The sequence below is a fragment of the Aythya marila genome, assembly GCF_965140915.1.
Source record: "Aythya marila genome assembly, chromosome: 3".
NCBI lineage: Eukaryota > Metazoa > Chordata > Aves > Anseriformes > Anatidae > Aythya > Aythya marila.
The window spans coordinates 103519531-103543943 of NC_139044.1; the positions used below are offsets into that span (position 1 = coordinate 103519531).

General features: G+C 39.4%; 1 protein-coding gene across 3 annotated transcripts in view; it reads left to right on the top strand.

Annotated features, from left to right (window-relative positions):
• ASAP2 (ArfGAP with SH3 domain, ankyrin repeat and PH domain 2) overlaps positions 1 to 24413 on the top strand; it is an 84274-nt gene that overhangs the window by 15263 nt on the left and 44598 nt on the right. For all 3 annotated transcript variants that reach the window (XM_082758060.1, XM_082758061.1, XM_082758062.1), the window contains exons 2-5: positions 6022 to 6094; positions 8783 to 8928; positions 17942 to 18016; positions 19052 to 19101. In XM_082758060.1, coding sequence (XP_082614186.1) covers positions 6022 to 6094; positions 8783 to 8928; positions 17942 to 18016; positions 19052 to 19101 — 344 coding nt within the window. The remainder of the gene's footprint in view (positions 1 to 6021; positions 6095 to 8782; positions 8929 to 17941; positions 18017 to 19051; positions 19102 to 24413) is intronic.

The window sequence follows — 24413 nt, forward strand, 5'->3', positions numbered from 1 at the left end:
TATATTTTCAGTTTGAACCACCCTCCCTTCCAGAAGAACGAACCCTGCCTATTGCACACAGCCACTTAGACAATGCAGATTTTTGGCCTGATGTGAGTTTTGAGGCTCTTTGGGGGAAGCAACAATGAAATGTTTGAGCGTTGTATTTCCCAATGGGCTGAAATCCTCCTAGGCAAGGTGAAATGGGCTCGAACAGATTTGTTACTGCTTTTATTTTAATTTATGGGGGCAGATAGTGGCTTACAAACTAGGATGCCGAGCAGCATTTCGGGACATTTCACAAACCGAGGACTGCTTTCTTCCTAGGAAGATGGGTTTGGTTGTGACGAGCTGGCACGTTTCTTTGTTCCAACAGAAAGCTTTGAAGCTGCTAAAATGGAAATTGGCCCTTGGCAAGTGAAACTGGACTTGGTTCCTACCCGGGGAACAAAGCTTTGCTGCTGAGCAGTCAGTGCTACTTGAGTCCTTCTCTTTCTACCATAGTGCACAGTAGGATTTTAAAAGCAGTGCTTGTTTCTCTTTAGCTTGAAGGGAAAAAAAAGCTGCTTCTGCAGTCATAATGGATGGGCTTCAGAAGTTCATCTGCTTCGTTTTGTCGTTTTGAAGTCTTCCGTCTGTGGTGCTCCAGATACCTGAAGCTTGTGTTACTGAACCCCTTGGGAAATCGCAGCAGCGACGTGGCCAAAGTGTGTTTGTGATGGGTGCCAGCGTGTTAATGTAACTAGCTAGGGGAAAAAATACAACTAAAAAAACAAAACTAAACTTTTAGTGTGATTGTTGTCTGTGAGCACGTGTGGTGGTGGCTCAGAGGGATAAACTAATTGAAGATAGAGCAGGAAAAATGAGAAATTCCAGGTATTTCAACTGAAGCAAACACGTTATGTGATGTTTTTTCGCTGTGTAGCCACTGTAGATTGTAAGGTCAAGGACTTTATACACTAAATCACATTTCTATGCCGTTTGAAGGGATTAGCTATGCATTTTGAAGGAAAATGCTGATACCAAGCTCATAATTAATTTCCTCGTGTTCATTTATTTTAATCTGATATGCCCCTTTATTTAAAAAACTTGAAATTTATGTCAAGAGAACAGGATCCACACCAGCTGATCAGGGTGTATTTGTTTGGGGCTGCTCGGCAGCTGGGCTCTCAAACAAACCTTGTCTGTGATCTCAAGATGCTACAGCAACACCACCTAGATCCCGCTATAAAAAGAAGCGTACCTGAGGATGACGAGCGAGACGAGCATCATAAGTCACATAAAAATAAATGAACAGAAGACCCAAACACTGCTCAGAAAAATACTGTGCTGGTAAGGGTGTGGTGGAGAAGGTCGCTTGGAGTTGGTTGCAGTTTGTGCCACACAGCAGCAGTTCTGCAGTAAGGTGTCTTCTTTTCTAATGTGCCCTATCTATGGCATTCATTCTCCTTTTTTTTTTTTTTTTTTTTTTTTTTTTCATAAATCAAAGTTGTGCTTGCTATTTTTAACGAGAGGGAAGTCTGAGCGCTGATCAGGAGAAGCCGAGTGGGAGCATGAAAATAATTTATCTGGCCTCTTTGAATATATTCTGCTGGAATAAACAGATGCCAAAATAAATAGTCTTGCAACAAAAAGGTTTTTTTTTTTTTCCTGAGTCGAAACTGGAAACATTAAATGAGAGGAGAAAATGATCCCACCACATGAATTACACGGTTACTTTTCTTCTGGTTCAGAGGTTTACCAGGCATTGTAAAGGGGTAAGAGAAATGCTGGGACGTGCCCCATCAGAAGCCATCTTAAATTTCACTGCTCCGACTCTGTAGGGAAGTGCACAAAGCGAGTGATTGAGGGGAGGGGAGGTTTTGGCACACGTGTGTGCATTGCTGTGGGGTGTGCGAGTTTATGGAAGGGAAATACTGCCTTCACAATTGAAAATACAATGAGGCTGCAGCTCTATTTAACCTGATTTTTGTGATAAGATTTGGACAAAGGAAAGGATGAGAGAATATGAAGAGTGGTGCTAAAGACAAAGAGCTCACATTTTAAAATCTTAGGCTGCAAGGACTGCTTTGAATCACTGGTGGTGAATAGGGACAACGTACTTCATCTAAACAAAAAGCAAGGTACAGTTCCCTCCCCATTTTTGGGGCACTATAAGCATGTCTAAAATGCAGTATTAGAGATAGGAGGTGTTGCAGTACTTCATCCACCTGTCTGTAGGCAGTCAGAGCCCCTCTTAAATGCTGTACTCTTAAAAGCTTTAACAGAGGAGGGGAGGGCTAGAAGAAACTTTGTACAGTGCAGATCTGGCTCCTTACCACTGTGGAACCATCATAAAATCCTGTATAAATGTAGTCAGGTCCCTCTTAAAATGGCTTGGTATTTTTTACCCTTTTTTCCCATTCAGAAGGTTTTCCAGGATTGGATTTGTTTCTCTCAATTTCCAGGTGCAGTTCCTTCACATACAGCTCTCACTTCAGCTGTTCTTACACTGAAGGGAGATTTCAGTGTATTTCTGGGTGTTTATCCCTTTTTCTTCTTTGTTACCACCGCTAAGGAATTTAGGTAGGACCCTTTCAAGGCCTCAGGGACCAGGCTACAGTCACAGGGTGGCTGAAGAAGCATCAGGTAGGGGCACTCAGGACCATATTACCCTACAATATCCTCTTGGTCAGGCCCTAGGTAATAGCCCAACACCCCTTGGTAACTGGGGATCCTTTCAGGAAGGCAGCCTGCCTGCTCTTCCTACATTTTGTGCTTTTTTTATTTATAATCCCCATCATGCAGGGGATATGTGCTGCTTCCCTTTGGCTGGGGGCTTAATCTGGCTGACTTGAAGTTTTCTATCACTTATTCCCACTAAGCTAGTTACAAAACCAGGAGAAGTTCAAGAAAAACTTGATTCCACTGCCTCTGTTTATCAGATTCAGAAATGCACTGGTTTGGAAAGATGTGTAAGCTCCCTAGACCAGCATTTTGGCTCTCTGCTTTTTGCATTTTAAAGGATATGTAGCACTGAGTGACCGGTTTGTTTCCTTGTCTTTGGGGGAAGAAGGTGACCTCTTACATCTTCGTGTTTTATTTTTTCATGGCTATGGCACTTTGGCACCGAACGGAATTGATGTTTGTGACATTTTGTTCATTACAATATTCCTTTAGCTTTCATACAGTGCACTGCATGTCACAAATTACTTTTTTTTTTTTTTTTTTTGTCTGGGAGAGGGAAGAGGTAACAGGTTGAGTGCACATTGCCCTGGTGCAAGGACAGGATGCTTTGCTGCTGGGAGTACTCTCCGTGATTGTCATGGCTTTGGGTGGGATCAGCTGCCTGGACAGAAGCTGAGCAGAGTCAGCCTCTCTTCCTAAGGTGGTGTTTAGCCTTTGAGCTGCAGCCATATCACTTCCCAGGGTGTTTCAGCATCGTTCTGCAAACTCGGTGTCCACTATCAACATCAAAGCGTGGTCCCACTTCCCAGACAAGCTAAACTGCCAGAACCTGATTTATCCTGGTAATTGCCTGTGTTGAGATAAAAGACGTGCTGAGACTCATGTGCGTAATGCTAAGGGATGGGGGGAAGCAGCTGCTAGAGATAAGAGCTTGCTACACTCGTGCAGCCATTTAATTCTTGTTCAGGAAAGTCGTTGGAGATTTTCTTCAGCAGGTGAAGAAAAGCAGCCCAGGTGTGTTGGTCCTGCTCCTTGCTCCTGTTTTTCCTTCATCTTTTCAGCTGAGGGGTGATGTGTAAAGGCACTGCCTGGTAGCCAGAGTTGGAAAACTGATCCAGCTGAAAAATAACTTTGTTTTTTTCCTTGTGTCCTTTAAGCAGGGATCAGTTCTCTGCTGCAGTTCTCCACGTGGCCATACAAACCCTGGCACAGCTGAAAGGGCAGGAAAGGGGAGAAAGAAGGACCCAACGAGCCTGTCCTGCCCATCCAGAAGATGTGCCCCCAAGTATGGCCTTAGGGTCCGCTTGCTCTGCTGCCCTCAGTCTTTCTGAGGGGTTTTCTTTCTGTCAGGCACGTTTTGGGTTTGTAGGGGTGAAGCAGCCTCCTGACATCCCCAGACAGTAGGATTGTATCACCAGCATGCTGTGGTGTTCGCTGTCTGGTCTGCTGCCTAACCCCAGCGGAAGCAGGACCGGGTTGGGAGGTTTTGGCAAACCAAAATGATGACTTTGGTCGAGGCAGAATTGATTTATTTTTTCCCTTACTAAGTGTGTGCTTTCTGACTGGGGCATTCGCGGCCCAGAAGGTTTTATGAATCTTTAGGTCTGTCCGGAGCCCTCACCACAGTTTGTGTGTGGTTCCAAATCCACCCCATGCATTTATCCCTCTTTATTTGGAGAAACACCATCTTCTCCTTTTTCTTTTTTTCCCAGAATTAAGGTGCAGGGGTTAAATAATTTATCAGCTGCACACCCCAATCTGAGACTTAGCTGGGAACAGGCTGCCCAGGGAAGTGGTGGAGTCACCATCCCTGGAAGTCTTCAAAAGACGTTTAGATGTAGAGCTTAGGGATATGGTTTAGTGGAGGGCTGTTAGCATTAGGTTGGAGGTTGGACTCGATGACCTTGAGGTCTCTTCCAACCTAGGAAATTCTGTGATTCTGTGAACTTAATCTATAACTTTTAAGACTCTGGCCATCATCCTCTTTGGGCTGTTAGTTGTGAGGCTTGTAGGGGATACTGCTTTCTTTTTGTCTCCAAGGGACAACCTGCTGAAGTAGCTGAGTGAAGCCCTGTTTCACTTTTATGGACTTTCTTAGGGATTTTTCTCCCCTCTTCCTCTGTACTTCAGAGTTGCAGGTGATGGTGGCTCTGCTAAGAAGTTTCAGGTGCAAACGGTGAAGGTAAAACTTGTAATGGACATAGCAGTACTGTGACACTGAGGGTAATGGGAAGGCAACACCTAGACCTGTGGGTGTCCACTGAATGCTCCAGAGGCATTGCCCAGGTCTGAACGGCTGCATTTTAAGAAAGCTACCTTAAATTTGAAGGAGGATCTTTCTTTTTACACTCCGTACATTAAAATAGTTGGCTGGGTTCCTGGGGACTGGCTTTTCTGCATCATTTGTCTTAGACAAATGATTAACAGTACACCAACAGCGGGTCATGTTTGTTGCTGCTGTGATTCACCGAAACCCTTTGAATGAAAGCTGCAGCGGGTTTGGTGCTCCTTGTTGGCTGCTTTAGCACGTATCATGCTAAACAGCTCTTGGCATAACGCGATCTGTTGTGTTCGGTATTGTTCTTCAGTCAGGTCTAAAGGCATCATCTCTGCAATTCATATGTAAATTTCCTTGCAGCTTCACGGTTTTGTGTTTTCTTTCATTCTTTTTTTCCAAAATTTCACTTGCATAACCATAATTCTGCCTCTTTGTTCCAGAACAATTGTATATTTTGGGTCTGCCCATATTTCACTACAGTAAGCAAAATGGTCGCTTGCTTCCACTTCTTTGTGTCTAACGGGATTTAAACTTGAATCTTATGTTGTGTTGGTAAAGCCTTGTGTAGTGACAAAATGTGTGAAAGACCAAGTTGTATTTTTGAGAGAGATGCAATTTGTTTTGCTCAGCACAGCAGTCACAGAGTTTGCATGGTCGGGAGTGCAATTAATTAACTAAATTATTCAGGAAAACTGAAATTAAATTCCATTTTTAATATTCTGCCTGGAGAAGTGATACTGCTTGTTTCTTCAGCATCATATGTCAAAACATACGATGGGCTGAAACTATTTCGAGTAAGCCTCTTTAATAATTGAACAGAAGAAGATACTGTATAAATACTTCCATTTTGAAATATTAATAAACCCAGGTGGTGCTGGGTATAAGTGAATCTGGTCACCAGTAAAAGAGGGAAGATGTGTCTGTGGACAAGGGGACAGAACAGGTTGGTGGATAGGAGTGGGAGCAGCTTGCAAGTAAGTTAATAATTACAGAAATTAAATTAACTTAACGGTGTTGTAAGTACAGAAGATTTCTAGGGCATGGGTTTACCAGAGGCCAGTCCGGTATTTTACATTCAAATTTCTCTTTTCTTTCAGGCTCTGGATGTTGACCGAACTGTTCTCTATAAAATGAAGAAATCTGTCAAAGCCATAAACTTATCTGGTCTGGGTAAGTAGATAACAATTCCTTGTAGTCTATATTTCACCTGTATTGGTCAAACTGGAAGATCATCTCAGTCAGTCAGTCATCTCCCTGAATCAGAAAGAGTTATATGGGGAACTGAGAAAATAAAAAATTACATTTGAAATAGCAATCTTGAACTGGCTAAATAATAGTGAGATCAGTAAGGGTGAAATTCTGTGAGATAGCTGAACCTGTCATATCTTACTGCTCCAAATGGGAGCTCCTTCCCCCTGATGAGGGCTACCTGTGCCTCCTGCCACCCCTGCTGCAGGACAGATCCCTCGGTGCTTGCATCAAGTTGCACGTGCCGTGAAATCAACTTAACTGGGGTTAGAAGAGCACCTGAAATGGCAAGGTGTATGATCCACGGCCACTGAGGGGTGAAATCACCCTTTTTGGTAGCAGTAAGAAGCTACTTTGGCTCTGCTGTTCCTGATGGCTTCCGTTTATGTGTGTTGAGAATTTCATGGCAAGAGACAGCTGACGAGCTGCAGCGTTGTTGTCCTAACATACAAAGTCAGACGTTTCTCTGACACAAAATAAAACCACCAAGAACTATTGCTGTGTACGCTGTTTAGATGTGCCCCAGTCTCATGGCGTTTATCTTCTTTGAAAAAAATAAATGAAGCTTTTGTTTTTGTGGGCCATCAGCAGCAAGAAACATCATTTTGTTGGGTTTTATTCTCCCTTTGCAGCTCCTAGCAATTAGAGCTGACAAAACCTATATTATATGCAAAATAGCTGTGCCCAGCAGTCTTGGAGAGCCACCAATGTCTGACAGATCTTGTGGGCGGGTTGGTGTGCAGATACAAGGTTATAACAAGAACTTCAACTCTGGCATAATTCTTATCAGCTAATTGAAAGGAAATTCCTTCTTGCCTGAACTAATGAAGCCAGTTTTTGGCTCGTGGATTCATCTGGATGGAGCTGTGTCATCCATGGCACATATTCATTTGACCCTCTGTATTCTGTTGTTTTGTTTCATTTGGGGGGCACTTTTTGGGTGCCTGACTATGCCTGCTAATCAGTGTACTTGTTAGAGTATTGTAGAAAACTACTGCATTTTTGCATATAAATCAGTACCTTGATAGTTTTTAAGATCACGTTGCCCAATCTTGACAATTAAAGTTGGAAGGCGTTTCTTTTCCAGCAGCAGAAATATTGCTAACCCAGCCACTTGCCAGCACTTGAAGTTCCCTTTAACAAAAAAAAATGTGGCCCTGCACTCATAAGAGCACAGTTTTCGTTTTGCTGTTTGTTTTTAGTGTAGGTTCAATAGTATTAAGTGCACCTGTTCTTTTTCTAAGTGTATGAGTTTAGAAACCATTTAGAGTGTAGAAGTTTGGATAGGGATCCCAGTTTGTGCATAATTTAGTTTCTTATTTAAAGAAAGCCCTCAAAGCCTCAAACTTGGCTCAGGTTTTTATTTATTTATTTATTTGATAGATTCCAAACCTGTTGGTAAGAAAACATTTAAAGCCTATCAGGAAGATACCAGAGTCCATGGAGAGTATTTTGGGGCAGGTGCTGTGGATAAAATAAAAAAAAATAAAAATAAAAAAATAAAAATAATAAAAAAAAGACCATTACCTGTTCTTCAGGTGGACTTTTGGAGTACCAGCTCCGATACTGTATTTCCACAATACAACAGGTTTCTGAGAGTCTGAACAGGCTCACAGGATCTCTGTGGGATCAGACAGGCGGCTTAGGAAGCTGGAGCCTGCTAGGTTTATTTAGCAGGTTGTGTAATGAATTCATAGAAATTTGAAGAAAGGACATTGCAACACGAATCCTTTGGATATTAAAATGCTGACATATACAAATGGGCCTGAAATTAAACTGGATCATTGCTTGTTTGAACTAAAATTAATCTTCTCTAAATAGTCTTCATGGTTTCTGCTGGTTTCATGTAATGGCCATGAAGGATGCTTTGTTCTTATTCATGCATAATTTGTTTTCCAGGGTGCTTTTTTTTTTTTTCAACTTCTTTTGAAGCACTAGAAATTTGCCAGAGCTAGAATAAGAAGTAGGCAACGTTAACTTTCTCAGGTGCCAACTTGAAGAAAGCTTTTCCCATGTGTTTGAGCTTAACTTGGTCACAAAGTTTGGGTTCAGAATTCTTTTTTATTCCCCAGGCCATGTTGTCAGGCTTTTTTTTTTAATGTCTGTCCACGCTGACCTTGTATGCTAGAAGTAGATATGACTGAGACCCCTCAGATTTCCCTTGGATTTGTATTAGGGGAACCTGCTTTGGCCTAGATTTCATAACAACTCCCTCGGGTGAATAACCTCACAACCCACAAAGTGGGTGCTGGATGAATTGCATTGGTGCAACCTGTCTTCAGAGCCTGTCCTCTCCGTTAGGCTTCAGCTTCTGGGGCACAGCTTGTGGTTCTGTTGTCTCAGGAGGGAACCTGGTGGTCATGAACTGCCCTGAGAACTCAGTCAGCACACGGTGAATGCAAACTGCTGGGATTTGCTTCAGATTACCACTGTATCGCCTGCTCTTGCAGGGATTCAGGACTCTGGCAATACACCTGATCACCTCTGATTCTTTGTTCAGCACACAGCACTTAAATGAACTTCTGAAAAGTTTTTTGTTTTTTAATTTAGTTGTACTTTTTATAACCCGTTATCCTCTGACTGTATGTTCCTGTTTTGCTCTTTTTGAAGCTCATGTGGAAAATGAAGAACAGTACACACAAGCACTGGAGAAATTTGGAGGCAACTGTGTTTGCAGGGATGACCCAGATTTGGGAACAGCATTTTTAAAATTTTCTGTGTTTACAAAGGAATTAACTGCACTCTTCAAAAATTTGGTAAGTATTTTGCTTGCAGAATAATGTTGCCTTTGTAATGGCATTACAGGTCCTGTATTTCTGAATTCCAGCAGCTCTTCAAGTTGACAATGATTTGTGTTTTAGTAACCACCATTTTTATAAATAAATAAATATTACATTATAAATAAATAAATATTACATTAAAAAAAGTAATCTTGGCTTAGGGAAACATCCCATGTCTTAGCCTTTCTCCTTTCAAATCTCAAAAACAAACAACAAAAACAAAAAAATCTTCCAATAATTCTCACGTCTAAATGCTTCCCACAACAAAATATTTATAACGTATTATAAAGTGCACGTACAAAACTGCTTTAAAAATGTGAAACGAGTAAAATCCAACTGGGTTTACTCTGCTTTGACATTGCTTTTTCTTTACTTTTTCACACTATTATAAAGGGACGTTTTAGTGTCCCTGGAAGAGAGAGTCTCTTGCTCCTCAGAGAAGAGGGTCAGGGAGAAGAAATGGAATGTAATGCTATAATGACCATAGTGTCCACTGGGGACCCGTCCTGTAACTGAAGCCAGTAAGACTTAAAAGACTTAAAAGTTTTACTGGCTTACTGAGCAAAATGGGATGGAGCCAAATGGAAGAAACGGAATTTTAATTATGAATGGAGAATTTTCAGCCTCAATTTCACGTTAATCAGAGGGCACAAGCAGAGCAGATTGTGATTCTCCATGCTACTAGCTAGAGCTATGTCTGAACAAGTCCCGAACTGCATAGAGCCACAGAACTCTTAAAGTAGGAAGCAAATTAGGAGCAAGGAAAGGGAGATGATCCAGATTGATACAAACATTTCAAAGCCTGTTTGTCTGCTGAATCAATGGGATGTAGACAGATGAGATGCTTTTGTGAATCTAGACCAAATGTCTAGTTCACAGCCAGCTGGTCATAATCAGTTCTTTGGGGAATGTTTCCAGCTGATGTGATTTAGGGCAGTCCCATTTGTTCCCTGATGCTGTCCTCTTTTTACTCAATCATGATACTGAGGAGAGAGAGACTGCCCCCCAAATGCGTTTATCTGTAGTGAAATGTATTTCACGTTGGTCGTATTGATTTGAATATCTCTGGATGTACAAATAGGATCTGAGATTATCTGTCATAAAAGGATCCTTATCGAGTGCGAGTCAGTCATTTATCCTGAGTAGTCTCTTGCACAGCAGTAGGCTGCTCATAGGGAGGGGAAATGGAGTGGGTTTTCTGATTAATACCTTCTGTTGACTAAAAAGCCCCTCTCTATTATATTAATTGCAATGTGGTGACTTCATTAGACAAATGAATCTGTGAAATGTGATGTTTGTGTGGTTTTAAAAAGCAATCTACTAAAAGCTGCATCCCCTCCCCAGAAAAAAAAAAAAAAACTTTAATATATTGTATTTTAAGAAGACTTTCAAAAGCCAAAAAGTGTTGAAGATTTACCAAAAAAATCTTAAGTGTTTGTCCTCCCAAAAACAGTAATTATAGTCTTTGCCAAAAAATTCTGACAAGAATAACTTTTCTTCCACAAACATCAAAGCAAAATAAAAATAGAATATATGTCTATAGGAAGTGGGATGCAGCTTATTAAGTTTGTCTTATCCAAGACATAACTTTTTGTTTGTCTTCTCCATAGGATCTTCCTGAATCTTTTTTTTCCTATGTTCTGCTTTAATACTATAAACTATGTATAGTATTTGCTTCAGTTTATATATATAAGAAAAGAATAAGTTGTGAGGTAGCAGCTAAATCTTCAGTTTTTCCTCAATTTGTGGCTCTGATTTTCTGTTTTTGAAGTATACAATAGTTTTACATACACATGATGTCATTTTTGTTTTTCTTAACACTTCCACAACGTTGGCATCTTCTCTCTTAAAAAGATATGTCTGGTGAAGGTTAGGTCTCTGTAAGGTTCTGCTCTTCCCTGATGTACTTCATATTGTCGAGATTTGAAGTTTTTGGTTTCTCCTGGAAACAGAAACTGAAAGGGAAAACTGAAGAAATAGATGAATGTAATGGACCTTGAATTTAGTGTCTTTTTTTTTTTTCTTTAGGAATAATTCCCTCTGAAAAGAAAATATATATGTGTGCATCTGTGTGTGTGTGTGTATGTATATATAAAGCCAGGAAACAGAACTTTAATCATTGCTCCAAAATACCATACTTATAAACAAGAATTACAAAATTAGGAAAGAATTATAAAACGAAATTATTGGTTTCTATAACTTTGCCTATTAGAAATTAATACCACTGGAATAAGTTGTTTGTAACTCTGGTTGCTTCAAATATCTGTGCAAAAGTTGACTGATGTAGGTCTAATTTTCCAAGAGATTACAAGGGTATTGACTAGCATAAAAAGTCCCAGCTAGTAGTTGGAAATAATTTGGATTTTTTTTTAAATAATTACAGCCATATGTGAAACAAGCCCCATGCTTTCTCACAGGGTTGTGAAGTATCCAACTCTGAGTGCCTGAAGCATGTTGGCAGTACAAACACTCCTCTTCTCCAGTCTTTCCATATAGCACCCAACACATTTTGGTTGTAGTTTCATCAGAAACGTAGCTTGTGATATATAACCTGCTGCTGTTTAAGAAACAAAAATAACAGAGTATGAAAGGTATTGTTTTAAACAGACCTGTCCCTGAAGTTTCGTAGGACACTGAATTTTCACAGAAGACTCCAGCTGAAACGAGTGGGGAATGTGCAGGGAAGTGAGAGGACGTGTTCAGACTGGAACAGATGCCAAAGCTGTTAACACTGGCAAAGCTTAAGGGCTACTGTCAAGTTTTGCTTTGTCATGTATTTTGATTTTATTTCTGGAAGCTGATGTGTTCTGTCAGCTCTTGGTCTGGGTGGCATTTAGAGCTGGAGCTCTGACGTGCTTCTGCAGAAAGCAGAATTTCTTTAAAACTTGTCATCAGTAAGGTAAAGGAAAGATCAAGTTGTTCTACTTTAACAGATTTTTTTTTAGGTCTTCTTTTCTCTAGTATTTTTAAAGGTTTCTCAAAAGACTTTGATGTTTTCTGGGACTTATCACAGCATTAATGTTTTAAAATATTTCATTAAAATCTGAAAAGTTTCTTTTTTTCTTGCAATCAAATTATTCAGCTATAAACTATTTAAATTAAAGTTTGGGTCTTGGAAATGTTTGGGGTTTTTATGTGTGTTTTGCCGTACTTCTTTTTTGAAGATCTCTGGTTCTTCAAATTTGAAATGATTTATAGAACTTCTTCAGGAGAAGAAATAAATTGATGTTTATTGCATATCAGGCCCCTGTAACTGCTCACTTTAACCTAACACATTGCTTTGATCTGTTTATGGTAAGCTCTGCAATTTTTTTCTCTAGACATAGCTCCAATACCAAGCTATAAGTGGTCTTTGAACTTCCTTTGGATGAGATCAATTAAAAAGTCTTTTTTGGTAGTGAAAAATAAGTAAAGGAGGCATTTTTACAGCTAGCACAGTACTTTTTGTGGCACATACAGTATTGCTTCTTGGACATTTGTCTTACTGATGGTAACCTTGGTGCTAATTTTTGACAGAATGGTTGCTCTGACAGTTCCCAGGTAGGTTAAATTTGTATGGCACTTGCTTATAGCGTGAATTACTCTGTCTTCTACGAAATTTAGTGCCAAGTGATAAAGATGCTAGTCTTTATTATGAGAAATACTACACAGCATAAATATTTTTTTTCCTTTAATCCCGTTCTTAGACTGCTCAGCCAGGAGGAAATAAAATCTGTAATTTCGTGTTGTCTTTGTCAGCACTCCCTGAAGAGAGATTTGATTTGTGAAAATGAAGTGGCTATTTAACAAATGCCATTTTGTGTATTTGTTATTGTTCTACATATTCCTGTCCGTTATTTTTCATTTTCATGCTGAATTGAGAAGACTGGAATTTGCTGTCTCAACTGTGTAGCTGGAAGGAAGAGATTCCATGTGAGAAGTTTTTCTATTAATAATTCTTGGATTTTTTGCCAGGAAAAATGGAAAACATTGATAGACTTTTTTATATTATTTTATTTTTTGACCATATGCTCCTATTTTACTTCTTTTTGTAACTGTAAAAAGAAAGGAGATTTGCTTAAATACAAAAGGTAACCAATAAAAACTGAAGGAAATATCTTTTCTGTACCATATAATGAACTTACAGAATTTTATGCCCTGATTTTTTTCTCTGGCGTAATAGGTCAGCCCAAGGTTTTAAAAATATATTTGGTGTCTGATCCTTCACAAAAGTATTTTGTTTTGTCTTAGTAAAGTAAATAAAACAAGCTATTGATACATATACATGAGTTTTTGGGGTATCATGTGTGAAGACTGATGACTGAAGATTGATGATTAAAGAGCAGCACAAAGGAATTCCAGCCAGTAAGTCAGCTTCGTCAGTGGCCCAACTTATATGCCTGTATGGAAATGCATATAGTATGGGGAATATCGTCGTTGGGCAGTGGGATCAAGTTGCCCACTCAAGAGGTTTGCATGACACCAAGCTGTGTGGTGTGGTCAACACGCGGGAGCGAAGAGATGGCATCCAGGGGGACCGGGACAGGCCTGAGAGGTGGGCCTGTGCACACCTCCTGAGGTCCAACAAGGCCAAGTGCAAGGTCCTGCACATGGACCTGAGAGGGGTGAAAAAAAAAAAATGAAGAGTGCTGTTTGATTTACAGACGTCTTTCTAAAAAGAAGAATTTACAGCATAGTATTCTAAATCATGGAGGGTGTGCCAAGAAAAATATGGAAATGTGAGGGCTGATCTCCATTTTCAGTCTTTTTAAAAATTATCTTTAGGAACTACTGAAGACAGAATTATCTAAAGGTCTACAAAGATTGAAATAACCAGAAAGTAATGTAAAATTTAATGTAGGTTTTGAAAGAGATATTAAAGCTTGCTCTTGCAGTGAGATATGAAAGTACAGTCATCACAACAGACCTTTTTGTCATAGGTGCTAGGAAAAGCAAGGAGTAATAATTCCTCCTTACGTGGCATGGGTTCAGCTCCGTCTGGATCCTTATCTGTATTGCTTTGCCAAAAAGATATTGATCCAACTGGAAGAAACTCAGAGGACAGTAACAAAAAACTGATCAGGGCTCGAAGAGGTTGATTTGTGAAGGAAGCGTAGGAGAGTTGTAGTGTATGGTTTGGCGCAAAGATAGCTGAGTGCTTGCAGAAGGGGAACTTAATAAATTGCATGTAAATGGGATCTCGCTGTGAAAAATATTAGATGAAGTGGTCCGTAGAAAGGAGCGGAAGATGTTTTAACCTAGGTTAGAAAGTGTGCAGTTGGGAATTCTCCGCTGCCAAGGAAGGCAGGCTGGAATAACCTCAAGGCTTTTCTTCCTTTTCTACGCTTTATGCCTTTAAGAATATATGAAAAAATATGGATTTCCTGTTTTTATGTTTTCATTTCCTAATGGAGAAGGTCCCAGTGTGTAGCCTGGGTATTATGGGTGGTACAGTGGTTGTTCACAAGTTCTGTGTGGCAGCAGCACCATGCATGGGAGCATGGCATGGTATGAAGCTAAGTTTGTGCTGCAAAAATTTGAAAATTTTTATGTTTGCAGTGGTTAGATGCTGAAAGCTCAAACTTCAAACTTCATCTCATCTCTAGTGTCTGTTTGGGTTTTCACTCCTTCCCTGCTCACGTTGATGGCCCTGTCCCCCTAAAGCACACATCGCTGGGAAAACTATTGGGAAGTATTCGGTGCAGTGGTACTTGCCATAAAGAAAAAGAAAAGAACAAAAAATAAATAACTTTCCTATCAGCAGGCAATCCTACCATCACTTCAAAACACCCAAGGTGGTGGTTGAGAAGCCCATACCGAATACAAGGGAGGCGTCTAGAGTTTAGTAACATGATGGGAGTCGTGTCAGATGTCCTGCAAGCATCTGAATTTTAGTTTGATTGAAAATATCCGAAGATGCACTCTGTGTTAACTTTCCTTTTTTTTTTTTTTCCTTCTGGTTTGGATTTAGAAAACAACACAACCTACTGAAGGACTGCAGGCGCTGGTATCCAGAGCTGTGCTGAAAAAGCCTCATTAAAATAAATAGGAGTGCTGGCAAAGGAACAACTCCGGTGTTTGGCCATAGGCTCTTAAACTACTTGAAAAACTTCTTTCCGCTCTGCAAACGTTGGCCTGTCTGTTGCCTCTGCCATCACTTCTGGCAGCTGCGGCTTTGTTTATTTTTACATTCTCCCTCCTGCCATTTCTCCTCCTCCTCCTCTGAGCTTTCTCCAAGTTATGAAGTTTTAATTTATTATCCCGTCTCTGTCATCTTAGCTCGCTGGAAACCGTCAGAGGAAAACGGTGAGTCTGCCAAAGCGGCAGTGTTGGAAGTGGAAACCAGGTCAACTATTTCTTTCTTCTCTCTCTTGAGAGAGAAAACAACACGTGGAACCTGCAGTGTTCCTCTGACACAGGATGGCTTTAATTTCTCTGAAGCTTTCCTGCACCTTCATGCATGTCTCTTTTAAAAAACATTTTGAAACTTAAATAATCGATAGAAGCAGCTGTATACATTTAGCTCTCTGTGTCCACGCAGAGAAGGAGCTGCAGCGTATTAGTGCTTCCCCGTGTGCCAAAAATGAGTGTATATTTTTCTGTAGTTCAGCTTAAGCTTCTCAGGAAAGAGGGAGAAATGTAAGATCGTTCTTCTGTATCCTGCTTGCTGATTTATAAATACCAACAAGTGTGATTCATCTAACTAGGCTAATAATGACAAGGTCACACGTTATGTATGTTCACATTTGGTGCAAGGAAAGCAGGAGCACAGGGAATAAGTACACTGGGCTGATAACAACATACAGGTAGTAGCCCACAGAAGGAGTTCACCTGAACGGGCAAACACTCTCCATATTTTATAAAAGAATGGTTTTTTGTTCCCAGTCTTTTTTTTTAGAGTTGCTTTTGGAGCTCTGGAGTTTTTGGTCTGCTCTTTTTCTGGTTTAAGGAAAAAACTCTTGTCCTGAAACTGCTGCTGAGAAATGCCTTACTCTTGGTTTTTGCCTGATTACGTGAATTTGAAGAATAATTAAATGGAGGCTGTGAAGGCATTGAGCTTTAGGTTAGACCTTTTGGCTACATCATAGCGATGAAGTAGAATAACACTGTAGAAACTCTTGCACGGGATGAGAACATAAATGAAACCTCTTTCTGCTTCTCCTCTTGGATAGCTGTTCTGGATGTCCGTGTCCATAGGGCCATGTGTTTCATCTATCTTCTTATAGACGTTTTTATGTTTTACCTGATTTTGGGGTGATTTAAGCTGCTTTTTTATCTCTTCTATCCGTAACATACAATTTTATTAACTTTGGACATGATTATATTGTTCTTGTTATGATTATGTTGGTATGTGGATGTTGTAGAGCTGTTGAGAACTTGTGAAGGGCATGGTTTCCAGCCCTGCCAGCTAAGCATGTGTAGATGTTGCTCGTTCAGTTTTTATAGGAATTATTTTAAAAACAAACACAAAGTTTGAATTTAACTTGTTGATTGTAAAAGGCTGGGGTTGAGTCCCGCAGCTCTTTCTGGGAGAAGTAGGGTGGAGGAGGGGAAATGGGATTTATTGTGGTGACTTAGTAAACCAGCTTTTCTTTATTTCTTCAATCTTCTCTGTTCTTTTAAGCTTTAAAATTTATGTATGTTCTTTTTCTCTTTGGTTGCTGGCTGAAATTTCAAGCAAATACAGTAAAACAGCATTTTTTTGAAGAGAAAGGGTGGGGATTTGCATGTTTGTTTGCATGTTTTCAATAGCTGTTGAGCATCACTGGGCATGAGGACCACTGGCTCTCATGCTTAGGGGTTTGTTCTAGTGAGGACACCAAATAACTGTAGGCTGATAAATATCCTTTGTATTTTCCATTTTGGGGAGGCCGAAGTGTCACAATTGGCAGTATTTTTTTCTTGGTGTTCCCGTTAGTGTTGTTCCTTCTCCTGCTGGATTATGCTAAATGAGACTTTTGATACTCTTTCTTGAAAAAGTCACATTAAAAAAAAAAATAAATATATATATATATATATATATAGAAACCCACCCCAAGGCAACTTTCGCCACACTGCTGTAAAAGTTAATCAGATTTTCTTTCCATAATGTGATTCTAAAATACTCTATTAGTCTTCAGTGCAGTCTGGTCAGGTTGTTACAATTTAAACCCCATGCCTAGCTATTACGACCCAGACCTTGAACGTTGTCCTTGAATCATGAAGGATTGGAAATGAAGTGTTTCTTTTCCTGGTGTATGCTACTCATTGTATTATTCATACTGTTTTTCTTCAGTCTTTGCCCTTATCAAAATATTATGGTACAGATACTTTATCTAGAACTATGACTTTCTTTTTTTTTCTCTTTAATCCAAGATGAAAAAATAAAATCTTAATTTACTTGCTTGCTCTTGAATTACTTGCTAACACAAAACCTCATAAAATCCTTAATCAAAAGCATATGCTGATAGGTCAATTGTAAATATATTACCTTTTAAGAACACAGGCAAAATATTTAAATAGTGGTATTTTAAAGGCCAGAGTCCTTCATCTTAGCTTCTGTCAGAATAAGACACCATATTGTGTGAGAGTAGCAAATATATGTTATGGAATGGGCCTGAAGAGACTGCAAAATAAACAAGATTGATCTAAAACATCTAAAACATCCTCATGAACTAAGACATAAACGCAGAAAAATGGTGTCATTGTTCTGATATGATTTAAACGGTGAAATCAGGCAGTGTTAAAAACAGTGGGCTTATTTTGCAGTCACTGTTGGATGAGGTACTTGCATCAGCAGCAGGTTTCCTGCTGGCTTGGGTTACGGTGTTTGCAGAGAAAGTTTAATTAACTGGTGTTGCCTCTGTTTGATTACTGCTTGTACTGATAAGTGTCTTCATAAAGTATCATTTGGAAAAGAATACATCGGAATTTTTTTTTACTGAAGTTTTTTGAAATGTGTGAACTGAGGCAACACACATCCTGCATTAAAATATATTAAAATATTTTGCTGTACTCTTCTTGTATACAGATTCAGAATATGAACAACATAATCACTTTTCCGTTGGACAGCTTGCTGAAGGGAGATCTGAAAGGAGTAAAAGGGGTATGTTTATATTATTTATGTGTAAAATTATCATTAATATAATAAATACACTTAGCTAATACATTAATTTTATTTGATTTTAATCTTTTTAGCTTAATAAACAAGAGGATACATTTTTATTATTGAGTCATCCCTTCCATCTGTGGTTTCACATACAGCATGCTGTTGTGACTACATATACAAAACATTTGGAGGCTTTAAAAGCAGTTCTGAGATACAGAAGATAAGCAGAGAAAGAGGTGTAACAACTGTAAATTTACAGATGCTTACTTAGTTGAAGGGGGATAGTGTTTTAAAGGATTTTCATTAATATATTTCCTTAGCATTCTAAACAAACCTGGAACTTCACAGGTTTGGAAGAAATGCGCGTTATGCTGAATGAGCATGGCATTTTTCTTAACAAAGACTAAACCTACTTGTGCCCTGAGGGTATTTCCTATTTGAAATAATAATAACTTAGAGCTCAGACGATGATATGTTTATAATAACTTTCAAAGCCTATAGCCAACAAACTTCTTTGGCTTATGCTTCATTTACTACTGAGCAAACAGGAAGCAACTGGCAGCTATTGTTCTAAGACACTGAAGGAAGAACGAAAATGTACAGACTAAAAATGGCCTCTGTAAGATACTGGAGAATTAAAAGATTATTTATTAAGATATGCTTATGACCTCTGTGTTAGTTACCACATTTCGCTCCTCTTGTTCTTCTATTTTTCTGTCTCAGAAGAAGTGCACTTCATACAGTGTAGCTTCATGCCCCTGCTTTGAGAAAATAATCAAATGCTGCTTTAATTAATTCCATAATTGTTGAAAGATCTAGCTCACATTAACTCTTAGAGATGCTTTTAAAAATCTGAATGTATTAATCCTATGTGCAGGATTACTTTTACACAGTCCTGAGGTGAGTTGTGCAGGAACAAGCAAAATTCCTTGTTCTAGTAGGCATTGCAAAAGGCAAAGATTCATAGTTAGATCTACAGTATTTTTCATGTAAATAAGTAACTGCATTATTATTTCTCTTTGTTTTTGACAGGACCTGAAAAAACCCTTTGATAAAGCTTGGAAGGACTATGAAACAAAAGTGTATGTATGTTTTAAACTTCATATAAAACGGAAGTATATGAAATGAAATTGCTATGAAATCTAGGAAGGTCATTATTTAGTATTAAGGTCCCAGAAAGAAGTCCTAGCTGGGAAGATTTTTTATTTTTTTTTTAAAAAAAAGGATCTGTAGTGCATAAGCACAACCATTTCGCATTCTGTAATACACAACTTACCTCAAAGTTATATATATATAGATAGATAGATAGATAGATTTAATGCCATGACAGTTAATGACAGTTAACATCTCTGGTTAAACCTGTTTGCTTAATGAATTTCCAAGTAATCAGCATAATCTCCCACTACATATTATTCCACTTCAGTTGGGGAAGTTTTATTTTGATTGGGAAAGATTTTTTTTTAATAGCGTCCTTATTAGTACCCTGAATCTGCTACATGTGAAAGTCCACTTCCTTTTCTGTCGTCCTCTACTTTTGGAGAACACTAAAAAGGAGAAGTTATCCACCCTGTGTTTTCATCTTCTAAGTACCAAAAGTATAGCAATGTAATTGCACTTCTTGATGTCATTTTAAGGATTTGTTGTTGTTATTTTTCTCCTCCTCTTTGTGGACTAATTCAACGTAGTTAGAAAGTTTCTTTAGTCAGAAGAGCACAGAAGAAATGTCCATGTGTTTTCAAGTCTTCAAAAAAATAACAAGAATATGTAAACCATATGTAATGTCTCTGGTTCTAGCAGCTCTTAAGGGACTTGTGTCCAGTGCTGAGGTCTATAGGAAGACCTTAGTGGCTGCTGAGCCTTTGGCACTTACCAACAAAGTCATGAGGATGGTGTGGGAGTAAGTTTGTTTACTGGTATGGCTCCAAAACAGTATGTGATTCCAGATCAGTCCAGTACCAGGAACCTTACTGTACCTCATGTATTTAGTGACGTTTATTTAAAGATATGAATGTTTTCTGCATTTCCTGACAAGGTTGGATGCTCTCAGCAGGTGTACTGCACACTAGAAGTGGATGAATGCCTATACAATTCTCATCAACTGTGTCTCATGCTGTGTGTCTAGCCTAATTTACTCTAAGCCACTTGTTGAAGGTGCAGTATGCACAGTTTAAACAGCCATAGCATCAGGTTTAAGACAATTTTATATCCAGAATTTTATATCCAACTAAATGAATCAAATAATTCAACAAAGCTTGATACCGAAGACCAAACAAAATTAATTTGATACCTCATAAATCTTTGAATGGCTTAGTGTCCTTTCTCAGGAGTAGTTACAGTTGCTGGGTTGGCCAAGTAAATTGTGTCAGCACAGCTGGTAGGCTCTGAAGTAGAATTTCACAGTGGGTTTTATTCCGTACTCCAATATTACCTGGGCTGTGACTATCCATTGAGCATTGTCAGGTCTCCAGCCAGCATCTTTGATCTTCTGAGGTCATCAGCTCCACACATATCAGACCATTTCTGATGATGCAGGTCCAGAAGATTCCCACAGATCCCTGGCTGCCTAGGTTGGCTGAGAATCTAGCACCATTTTTTTTTTCTTTTTGCATTCACCCAAAAAGTAATGATTCTCTGGTGCCTATGGAGCTGGCCCCTCTGAAGTCATGTGCAGACATCCTTCAGAAGTGGTTCCTGGAGGGTGTTTATTCACGAAAGCAACAAGTTGAGCAAGTTAGATAAATTTCATTATTCCTTTTGTGAATAACAATTTAAAAAGCTATAATTACTGCTTTCCAGGCTTGATTTTTGAGTAACACCTTAGTGGTGTTACGTTTTTGAAACTGCCTAGCTATAGCTAGGTTTCTATAACAAGATACTCTGAAACGTTAACGTAAACCTCCAGCCTGAATCCTTGGAAGACTGTAACTGTGTCAAGATTGCGATGGTTCCAGTGCTTTGCATCCTTAATTCCAGTGAATGATCCTGTTTGGTTCCCTGCCAATTTTCAGCTTTTGAAGTAATTAAGATTTCTAACCGTTGCCCATGTCAGTAGTTTATCTCTGAGGATGGGCTGTAAAGAACACCCGTGTAATTTAGCCCGATATTGTCTACCTGTGCTTGATTACTGGATCTGAAAGCTTCTTTAATGATGTATAACTCATTCATAGTGATGTCCCACAAAGCTTATGTGCAGAATTGAAAATAAATACATGTGCAGGCTGCTGGGACACACACCAAGAACACTCTGTTCCTAGTGGACCAAGACCTCGGATGTTTTTAGCATTTCTCATAGAATATTCACAAGGGTGAGCATGTTCCAGTGATGCAAGGATTTGTACTTTGGTCCTCAGTTTACTTATGGTAGCAGGTGATATAGTTCAGAGCTGCATACTTTAAAAAAAAAAAAAACACTAATTAGTACTTGAGGAATCAAAATGTCCATAGGAAACGTACTTGAATCTGTGAATTTGGGAACTCTCATTTGAGTTTAAGAACAGTAGATACCTGGAAAAAATGTTTTGCATACGCTGTTACATTCAGCACCTGAAAATGCAATGCTGGCATTGTATTTATTTTTGCTGTGGGATTGAATCCAATGCTGCTGGTATGAGATCTTGAGATTATTTTTTTTTCCTTTTATGCAACTGTCTTGTAAAAACTCGGCGTTCTGACTTTGCTTTGAAACAAGACACTTCATTTTTGATCCTAGACTGGTTCTTTTCTCTCCTGTAAGGTGATGCTGCTTTCCAAGTTGCCTCTCTAGGTTTTGCAAGATTCTTTAACAAGTGAAACACATTTCCTTGACAGTACTTATTTCTAATCTACTTATGTCACAGCATCCAAAACCTGGAAGTAGCACACGTTCATCAGGAAATTCTTTCAGATCCACTTTCTCTGATACCTCTGGGTGGTGGCTTGGTGCAGCTGCTGTGTTTTTAACTGCTAGCTTTTTAAGCAGTTAGATGAAAGCTCCACATCAGTATTCTGGAGCTGAAAGCTGTTTGTCTAGCCTGTTGGACTCCTTCACTTTGATCAAGACCAAAGGATCATCTGCTTGAGGCTTGGGATAGGGAGCCTGGGAATGCCATTTACAGGCAAATTCTTCAAAGGTTTTTTGTGACTTTTTTTGTTGTTGGTTGTTGCTTTGCAAGAGCTTTCTGGGGCTTAAGTTTGGCAGTCAAGAACTATTACTTTTCAGTGCAATCTGCCTCACTTCTACCAAGGAGAGGACCAATTTTCCCTAGTTTTGTTGAACTAAATTCAGAACGGATCTTCACTGACGTGACACCTGTGCTCCTGCAGGACGACTGTGGGATTTGTCAAACTATCTCGTGTGGAAGATCAATTTCCAGACAAGCTGAGATGTTACTAGCTATCGGTATTGAGCCTTGGCCTTTACCAAACTCATGCTGCAAATTTAATGATGGGATTTTGAAGTTCGGGTGAGAATGTTAATTTGAGCCTGAACTTGTTGAGCTCAGCTTTATCATCTACTAAGTTTTGGACGTAGGAAAACCATGAAGTTTTTCTGGTTTGCTGGAGTTGCTATTATGTATGCCGCTGAGGTTTCTAGAGATAATGACTGTTTTGATTCTGTGGCTGTTCCTAATGGATCTGAACTTCCTTCTATCTGTGCGTTTCGGTCATGCGCAGCAGTGAGGGAATGCGGAGTTGTTTCAAGAATTCTTAATCATGTGCTGAATTTCTTTTTAGTAGCATCTGTGTAGCCTCTGCATCAAAAAAGAAAATGGGGGAAAAAGAAAGGAAAAAAAAAAAAGACTAAGGACTAACCTCAGTCTGACCTACAGCTTGTGCTGCTGGAGTGGTGTGGTGGATGTCAGTGTTGATAGCTGCAGGTTTGCTCCCTCTTCTTCAGTCTGTTGGAAAAATCCTGGTTTGGACTGTGCCTAAAGCCAGTACTAGGATTATGCTTAGTTAGCTAGATATTCCAGTGATACTTCTCCTCAATCTCTACCTTTTTTTTCCTCCTTTTCTTTCCCCTTTCTTTTCCCTTTGGGTTAACAAACCATTCAAGGCTTCTAGGCAGCTTTTTTAGTTTTGTCTGCCTGACTGTCTTACACCATATGCTTAAAATCATACCATTGGTCTTCATTTCCAAGTCACAAGTTCAGACCTGTGAAGCTAAACACCAAATAAATAGCAGTGGTATTTTCATAGTCTGTGGAGAAGTGACAAAGCCTTCGCCCTGATTTCTGCCATGATAAGGAGATTCTCATCCAATTCGTCAGCTTGATAAGCAGAATACTTCAGATTCTTCCTTGTAAAGACAGCGTATTTGCCTCAGTACCTCACCTTATTTGCATGTTTTTGAAGACATAGCAGGTGTTAACGTAAATAATAAAAATTTGGCTTATTTGAAAAGAAATTCAGTTAATTTAAAATTGCTTTTTTTCCTTCTTTCCCATAACAGTTTATGAACTGCTTTTTTAAGCTCTGTATGAAATTGTGTGTTTAAAAATATTTATATATCTAGTCTTGTTTGGGAGAGTAATGTTAAGATCCACTCTTAAACTCTTGGATGACCATCCATCAATGTTGATTATTATGCAGTGTTGATGATGATGATGATGATGATTATTATTATTATTATTATCTCCCTGTAGATACCTAAATCTGTGTAGTATTTTCCTCAAGATCACCTTAGCTGATGTAACTGAGGAAGGCTTTACACTTCGGAACTGTTCTTGAGTAAGGGAGTAAGAGGAGCAAGTCACTCGAAGCTTTATGCCAACCTGCCTTAATCAAAAATTGGGAATATCCTGGGGTGACATTCGTGAATAATTCATCTTCCCTCACCATCTGTCATTAGCATGCTCCCGTTGTAGCCCTGAAGATTTTTAACTGGTTTTAAAGCTAGTTCAAAGCAGTGCTTTTCTCTTCGACCTCAGTTAGACTTTGCTTTGCTCGTGTGAGCAGGACAACTCTGTCTGCCCCTGTGGGACAGCAGTGGGATTATTCTGCCTGTGTCTTTGCCTGGAACTGGTGCAGAGGGGGCTCTTTTTGTGATGAGGCAGTCGCTTTCCCCCGTGTACTTAAACACTAATGGCAGGCACGCCGGGGGAGCATATGGGGAAGGAGCGGACGTCGGAACAACTGCTCGTGCTTCCAGCAGGCAGACCGTACCCAGCAAGGCAGGGAGCCAGATTTCACCCACATTCTTTAGTCTGATCAGTCCTGTTGTGGTGGAGTTCGAGGTGGGTATTGTATTGCTTCTGTACAGGAGATAGAGCCAGAAACTTACTGAGGCACATCATTTACACCTTTTTTAGCTGTATGGCAATGTCTGTGTTCCAGACACAAACCTGTCTTTCCTGAAAAGAAGAAATGTTAATTTTTTTTATAAAGACGACTTTATTTTTAGGCCTGGGAATAT